Source organism: Ixodes scapularis, unplaced genomic scaffold (assembly GCF_016920785.2).
Source record: "Ixodes scapularis isolate PalLabHiFi unplaced genomic scaffold, ASM1692078v2 PGA_scaffold12__126_contigs__length_90152505, whole genome shotgun sequence".
NCBI lineage: Eukaryota > Metazoa > Arthropoda > Arachnida > Ixodida > Ixodidae > Ixodes > Ixodes scapularis.
Window position 1 is genome coordinate 21,130,016 of NW_024609838.1, and position 8,196 is coordinate 21,138,211.

An 8,196-nucleotide genomic window follows, 5' to 3' on the forward strand; every position below is an offset into this window, starting at 1 on the left:
CCGGGTGAACATATAATAAAGCGGTAGGTAAAGATTTCCGCCTGTGAAGCTTGGGTTTTTCTTATTCGAGGGCAGGATTTTTCACTTTAGGGTTTTTAGCTTTTTCCTCTGATTTCAACTAGACCGACTCAAAGGTTAACTTGTGTCTATTGGTGTACTGTATACAGTAAACTTTCGTTAGTTCGACCTCAGTTAATTAGACTTCTCGTTTAATTCAGTCGTGTTCAAAAGTCCTGGCGAGCGCCCATACATTTCTATTTCTATGGGAGGAAACGTTTGATAGTTCAAACTCGGGAAGACTCCGCATCGGATAATTCGTCCCGAGCGAATGCACGCAGGCTCACATTGCACGGGACCAGGGCAGAAAAACCGCCAACGTACGGCAAAACACAGGCCCTGTGCCACAAAGCCGAACGTGCGCAAATATGCGCCTGCTCCTCTACGCCATTGAGATGGACCGTAGCGAATGACACGAGATCTGCGAGCGGAATTCACCGAGTTGCGCGGAGAACATAGCATGGTGGTCAGGCCCGGAGACAATGCGGCGCTCTCAAAGCAAAGCGCTTTATGTAGCATCGTGTGCGGTCCATCTTGCACGCCAGAAAACTCAAGTTCTCTTTCCTCTTGTCGTTATTCTTTTTTTTGTATCTTTTTTTTTGTCCTGGACGGTTTGGTAGTTTGGCGTCAAAGTCGGCTTGTAAAGCTTTCTCAGCACGCGCTCCCAAAGTGCTTTTCTGTACCATCGTGTGCGGTCCATCTTGCGCCTCGAAAAGCGCAAATATCTTTTCCCGTTTTTTTTTTCTTTTTTTTTTGGGGGGGGGGGGCGACGGTCTGGCTGCCTGGCGCCAAAGTCGGCGCAAAAAACTTGCTTTTTAATTTTTTTTTTTTTTTTTTAGTAGGTGATTTTTTGGAGGCGACGTTTAGTTACGCTGCACTCCGGAGCATGCTTTTGGACAAGCGTTTTAAACGCAGACGACAGCAGACCATCCGTGAGTACTTTGGACAATATAAGGAAGTTTATCTCAGTCCTTTTTTTAATTCAATCATTAGGATAGTTCGGCCAAATTTCAAGGCCCTGTCGAGGTCGAATTAACGAAAGTTTACTGTATTCTGAAAACAGGAAACCTACCAAGGCTTATCTGATTTTCTTTTTTTCTAGAATGAGGTGGTTCTCGAGAAAGGGTCAGAGGTGGATTTTGTCCTCGAAAACAGGGTGTCGGTTCCGGTAAGAAAAAATTTCTCGTTTGTTCATTATTTCAGGTATTCATATTTATGAGGGCAGGGTTTTCATTTGCTTATGTGTTCTGCTTCAGGGGGTCTTTGTGAAGGAAGTCAATCCACGCGGGGTGGCGGCGGGAAAACTCGAGGTCGGGGACAAGATTCTTCGGGTAAGTTGTTATCCCTCATTACTCTGCCAAATCTCCGGACAACATTTCTTTTCAAGTTGCCTCTCTAATTACAAATTTGCCAAAAAATTTCAGTTCACTGGAAGATGTGGTAACTGTTTAAATAAGGGTTTCTGCACAGGCAAGCTAGTAAAGTTAAACAATCATAATGAAAAAATAAGAGAAAAAAAAACGTTGAGACTAGGGACAGAACTTGGGACAACACGACACTGTCTCAATGTGTTGTCCCAATTTTTTTCCCTAATCTTAAGATTTTTTTTTTTTTCTGCTGTGGTTATTGTTGGACAGTCCGCTTCCTTTCATCCTGTAATTCCCAATTGCCTTACTATCGACCAAGAACAGCAGAGAGCAATGCGGGTCTACGAGCCATGGCAGAGTGCTGAAGCATATGTGGCCGGCTTCTTCAAAACCTTTGTTCCCTCGACAGGTTGACGGCTTAGATGTCTCCAGCGCCGAAGTCAACTATGCCCTGGGTGCATTGGTCAGTTCTGGTCCCAAGGTCAGGCTAATCTTTGCCAGGCACCAATGACAGACAACCTGCTGAGGGTAATGGAGCAGATCACCCTCATCCATCATATTTACTGCACTGATGTATATGTGGCAGAGAGTACATGTCTGCGCTCGTGTCGGATTTTGGTCGCTGCAAGTGTGAGAGTAGGATATAATTTTCTTCTCACAGCACGAGTGAAGATTACTTCGATACATGGTTTGTCTGCTAATGCGAGCGAAGAACGTGGTTCGTCTGCTACAAAATGTCATTTGCAGACGGAAATGAAACAAAAACACACTGTATGTATTCAGCTAAAAGACTGGAAAAAAAAAAGTTGATAATCTTCTACAATCCAAGCGCCACAGCGAAATGAGATTAGGCCAAACTTGCGATCTTCTGCTATTTCCCCATTGGAAGCCATTGACAAGCCGAGCTTCTTTCGCAAATCTCATGTTGTTCTGTTGCCATACACAAGCTGGCATTGACCGGCAGACGAAGAACTAAGTATGAGCACACTAGAGGCAACGAGAGCTCTCTTCCTGATTGTATGCTAGACGTTTCCACCGAAATATGAACCCGTGAACTGGTCAAAAACGTCTCATTGGTCGATTACCCGCAAACTTGTGGCACCACGTTCATTTAACAGCCAATAATGTTCCGGCTCTCACCCCGACTGAAATCGGTCTCCGGAAGTGGTATCCTGACTGATGCCACAAATTACGAGGAAGGTGGTGATTGCTGAAATGAGTGAGAAGTGTGTTTTTCCACGAAGAGACAAAACATAGTGGCTTTCTATTAGCAAAACTTCTGTAAGCACTTCATAATTTGTGATCTACTTTGTTTCATCCGATTAACCCAATTTTTAGCGACGTCCATCTGATTACTGCATGGTGTTGAGGTGATCACGTGGTTCTGCATTGACCTCTGATGTTCAATCCGTACGTGTGCTGTCGTTTCAGGGACAGTTTCAGCATCGTCACGACTACTGTCAGCCGTCGGAGAAGAAGGGCATAACGACACCCATGTCGGGAACCAGTGACTGGTAGCCGGAAGGCGGGGAGGAAGTTTCTCAAGACGGCGTCGGCTCAAAACACAAAGTACAACGGTCGTCTTGCATCGTTTGCGGCATCGCGCAGACCTCGATTTTGCAGCAGAGCTGTTGTGGTTCTTTGATAGCAACAGAAAGGACTAAAATCAACGACGTCAACCGAGGCGGGCGCACCTACAGCCGACCGACTCAGCGTCGCGGATCGTTGCATATTGGCCGAGCGGGGCTGCTTCGTTAAGTTTGTCAGTTCGGTGCCAGCGACGAATTAGTGCCACACTAAGCATGTCCGTTAAGGCTGGCTCACCCATACAGCGCTGCGCTTTCTCGGCATCAACGCTATACTGCATGTAAACTAACCAGGCACGTAGCCAGGTTTTTGTTTTGGGGGGGGGGGGGGGGGGGGGGGGGGAGAGGCGCGCTTATGACAAAATGCTGTGTGAGAGATAGGGGGAAGAGGAGGTCCCAGCAAAATGGAAGATTTGGGGGGAGGGGAGGGCCGGGCCCTATGGGCCCCCCCCTGGCTACGTGCCTAAAACTAACGCTTATAAGGTACTTTAGACGGCCCACAAAAATCGGTTTCTCAACGTATGGCGCTGCAATTTACTTCAGAGGTGCAAGCAGGTGGTGCAAGTACAGTGAAAAAATCAAGGGATGTACTTACCTCGTTCAGAACAAGAAAAAAAAAATCTTTTTCTGGGCAATTTTTGCTGCCACTTTGCAGACGATGCACACATGGAGAGAAGTGCTGCCGACCGATCGCGTACGCCGTGTCAAGGGAGTGCCAGCCGTTTCGGGTTGATAACAAACCACCAAAACAAATGTTTTTTTTTTTTTTTCTTTGGAATGAGGTAAGTTTGTTTCTTGACTTTTTTGCTGTAAACTTCCACCACCCGCTTTCACCTCTAGTAAATTGCAGTGCGACACGTTGAGAAACGAATTTTTACAGGCCGTCTAAGGTGCCTTAGAAGCATTAGTTTACATGCTGTAGAAGCAGCGCTGTCTTGAACATAAATAACAGCGATGCAATGCTGTTTCAGCACTGTGCATTGATAGTATAGTGCAATGTGAGTGCTCCATCAGCACTAAGAGGTCAGTGATATTTTCAGCATTCACTTGGCACTGCGCTGTATGCGTGAACAGGCCTTTATCACGAAGAGAGAATGCAATATGGTCGATTACTAGCTATAATAATATGTTCATTGTTGATGTCACTAGTGAGTTGTATGCTTTGCTTTTAACGAGCCCACCCACTCTGTAATCATTTGAGAAACATCTCTATCATTTTAGTCTACATTCTCATTTTTGGCCGTCTCACTGACGACTTTGGTTTGTGGCTGTTTGTTGTTTTTGAGCTTTTTGACGTCACCTACTTTTCTGTCTTTTTGTTTTAAAGGCCAGGGCTGTGTCAACTGACTGTTATGTTTTTTTGGTTTTGTACATATGTATACATTGCACTTTATGGTTTCTCATTTAGTTGAAGATGCACAAGTTGTATCATTAGCCACTTCACATTTTGTTGGGGTGCAGAGAAATTCTTTCTGCGGGTGGCACGAACACTTGTTTAGGCTTACCGACTTTCTGTCTGGCGGCAGTTCGGTCATCAATGCCGTCAACTCGCTGGATTTTGTGCATCTTTCCAAGCGTCGCTAAAGAGAGGGGAAGGGATGTGACGTTTCCTTTCCTGTTATTTATTTGAGTATTTATACTATTTATTTGCTTATTTATTCTTGAGTATATATGCCGAAATCTCAGCGACGTTCTAAGCATCCAGAGGAAATGGTTACTATTGGGTTTTGTTATTTGTGCCTCAAATGCTTAAGATTTTCATTCTTACACCGAAAACGGAAGTTTCTGTTTTGCTGTTTTCGATTCAAGCTGCGACGCATTCACACACAACCTCCGAAATATTTTTCTGTTTCCGGTCATATTTTCCGTCTTTCCTTTTGTTTTGTTTTTTGTTCAAACGAGCGGCCCACTATTTGCTCACAGTTTCGTTGGTCGTGTCTTCACGTGCCCGATTGCAGATGGGCGTCATGAATCTTATCGCGGCTTTGCAATGGCCGAAGCTTGTTTCACAAGTGACCAGTTCTGGGTTTCCTCCTATTAGAAACTTGTTCTCAAGCAACGGAAGACGGTCAGGCCGGTAGGACAAAAAGGCCTATATTTTGTACTCTACTGCGGTTACACTACCACTAACTCGCCGACGCAGAGTTTGACTAGAACTCGAAGCTCAACCGGCAAATACTAAGCGAATACACTTTGGCAGCTCAGCGTTTGCAAAACCGGTGAGGTCATCACACATATCGCAAAACTGCACAACGAGAATCGCAAACTGCAGGTGATAGCATATCAATAATGCGCGTCGACCGCGGGTGGGGCAGGATGTTTCGAGTCTCGCACGGCGAGGACTGTTGCCTTAACGACAGGCGAACTATGCGCCGCTGGGGGTTCTCGGGTTATGCACCGACCTTTTTGCTCTCGTGTTCGTGTTTCCGGTTGGTGTTGAGGTGTCTATCGGTGCGTTCCCCAGGTCTCTTGTGCTCCGGTCTCTGGTGTGTAAGCCCAAAACGTCGTGCCGGGGTTTGGCAGCTACGGGAGATGTCTTGCGAGCAACTACCAAGTTAAAACTCCCGTCGTAGCCATGTCTTGGAGGCTGACTGTGAAAGTGATGGTAGCCCAAACTCGTAGGCTTATAAAGATCAGTATTTTGACAGAACAGATCCCAACTTTACAGTATGACTGACTGGCTTATAAACCCTAGAGTTTTGAAAATTGGGTTTGTTATATTAGGGTTCGTTATAAGTGGACTAGCATTTACGCACGATGAGGCTTGCTTTAAATTTGTTGTTTACTCCGTATGAGTATGTTATAACCAAAGTGTGTTACAAGTGGGCCTGTTACTATAATTCAGCTGCACACTACATTTCCTGTCTTTTGACCCGTGTGCTAGGGACAGCAGTTTATGTCAAAACAGCTAATCTGACAACGCCACTTACAGGATGTAGCACCTTGAATTTCTAATTTGGTTAAATAATAATGCAGCCTTCTTTGTGCAAGAACAGTATTGTGGCAACATCTTTTGATTGTGCCAACAACAATGCTATGCCTACATTTGGATCTGTCTCGTTTCTGAAAAGAAAGTGACTTTTTGCATAAATTTTTTAAATTTATAAAACATAATTTGCTAATGTTTTTTGATAGCCAAATGCACTACAGAATGACACCTTTGTGTTTGATTAGACCTCAATGCATTTAGTTGCTCTTTTCTGCAGTCAATTTTTATGCTTGCATCACTGTTTTTAATAATGAAGACTACTAATGTTAATGAAGCCGGTATGAATTGGGTTGCTGGTTTCAAATGGATAATGCATGTCTACGAAGAACCCACAGATTTCTAGGATATCTATTCTTGTCTGTACCATGTTTGAGAGGCTGAGGCTTATATTTCGGGCCTACTACTGCTAGACGATAGCCGTCATTTGAGTTGACATATGGAACTAAAGGGTGTCTCGGAAGAAACCCGACGCTGTAAACCAGTCTGTAAAAAGCTACATGGGGATGTAGCGCATTGTATTTTTTTAAGACCCGTTTTACTGGTCGTCGTACTATAATGAAATTATAGGCCTTAATGCCTCAACCTGGTGTGTCTAAGAAGTCTACGCGGAGCGCAAGTTCGTCTGCTGCTTCCGCAGGGTTTGCAGTGATGTCAGAATGCCAAGCTGTAATTGGCTCCGATGGGAAGGATAGCGGTTAGACTTCAATGCTAGCTGCCCACTATCCTTCCAGTCGGAGCCAATCAGAGCTTGGCGTTCTGACGTCACCGCAATGTCTGCAAAAAGCAGACAAGCTTGAGCTTTGCTTTTTCTGTGACTGAACCATACCCAGCAAAGACAGATTTAATGGTAGCCACGTTTTATGCTTCTAGCAGATGGCATCACCTTTGTCAGTTGGTGTTTGAAGAGGCCATAAATTAAATGCGTGAGAATGTTATAGTTGGGTACTGACCTATCACAGAACATAAAAACTACAATCACCGATTGCCCATATATGCTGAATCCTGAATTGCAGTTTTATTACAATATGGTAGTCAGGAAAATTACACCTTTGACAAAAATTACAAAGTGCTGCATCATTTTGTTGCTTTCTCGGTGCAATTTTTGGAGCGTAGCGCTTTTGAGACGCCCTTTTATTATTATAGATTGTTGGAGCTGCTGTTAAGGTTCAGACAGGTTTTTGGAAGGAAAAATGTTGGTGTACATGTGTTTTTTTTCTTGGGATGTTCCTGTCTTGTTGCCGGCACCTCGAGCTAGCGTTTTAACATACTGGGAGCCGTATGGAGACTCAGACTCACAAGTTGTGTTCATGTTTGCTATACACACACATATATACTATGGAAGGGATCCGAGTTTTCAGGAGACACTCTTCTATAGTGCTCTCTCTCCCTTGCAGTCCTGCATTTAGGCTGGTTGTTTTTAAGGAGAGACATGTACATAATAACCTCTACACTACACACAAGGAGTTGATGGATTCCTTTTTTGTGTTTGTTTGTTGCTGACGTTTTACTTAACCCACTGTATGAATACTCTCCTCTTTGCCGTATTTCGGGGTTCTCCACTTTAGGCCTAGTTATCACCAAAGATATGTTGTATTTTTATTTTTTTTCTGGGTGAGTTTGTGAGATGCATTTTTTGGAGATTTGAGTTTCATGACTTCTTAATAAACATTGCAGTTGGAGAACGTTGGCTGACTATATTTGCGAAGTCGGGGTGCTGAATGAGTAGTTGTGCTTCTCCGCGGTGCACGTTATTCGCACGTGAAGCAAACTCCCCCGCGCTGCCTGGTCGTGCTAGGCCGATGGCCGATACAGTGAACCGAGATCAAAAGGTCCCACATATTAATACTGCTGAAGTCTGCTCAATGAACCACCACTGTTTGACCGAGAAGACTCGCTACGATAGGTCTACGTTCATGGGCACGAAGATGTGACCACGATGAGACCGAACGACATTTTAAAAGAGTATAACAACTCCAAACATGAGGTCCCACTCTGCAGCTGTTTGCTTGCTCCTCCCTTCAGACATAGAAAAAGAAGAGCAAACTTCGTTGAGTGGAACGCTGAAAACTATTTAAACTCCTGCCCGTCACAAGGGTACACGTCTGCTAACGTTGACGTCTGTAAAGGAAGCTAGAGTTGGGTCATACGGTCATACATACACAGCGAAGTGGCGAAGTAACGTTGATGTACTAAACAG

The 8,196-nt window shown here is 44.5% G+C and overlaps 1 protein-coding gene across 2 annotated transcripts in view; it reads left to right on the forward strand.

Moving 5' to 3' along the window:
* Window positions 1–7,683, forward strand: part of LOC8043536 (protein lap1) — a 47,393-nt gene extending 39,710 nt beyond the window's left edge. For both annotated transcript variants that reach the window (XM_029985539.4, XM_029985538.3), the window contains exons 20-23: window positions 1,160–1,225; window positions 1,314–1,388; window positions 1,834–1,952; window positions 2,856–7,683. In XM_029985539.4, the coding sequence (XP_029841399.2) occupies window positions 1,160–1,225; window positions 1,314–1,388; window positions 1,834–1,935 (243 nt within the window). In that variant the 3' untranslated portion in view covers window positions 1,936–1,952; window positions 2,856–7,683. The remainder of the gene's footprint in view (window positions 1–1,159; window positions 1,226–1,313; window positions 1,389–1,833; window positions 1,953–2,855) is intronic.
* The last annotated feature ends 513 nt before the right edge of the window (window positions 7,684–8,196 follow it).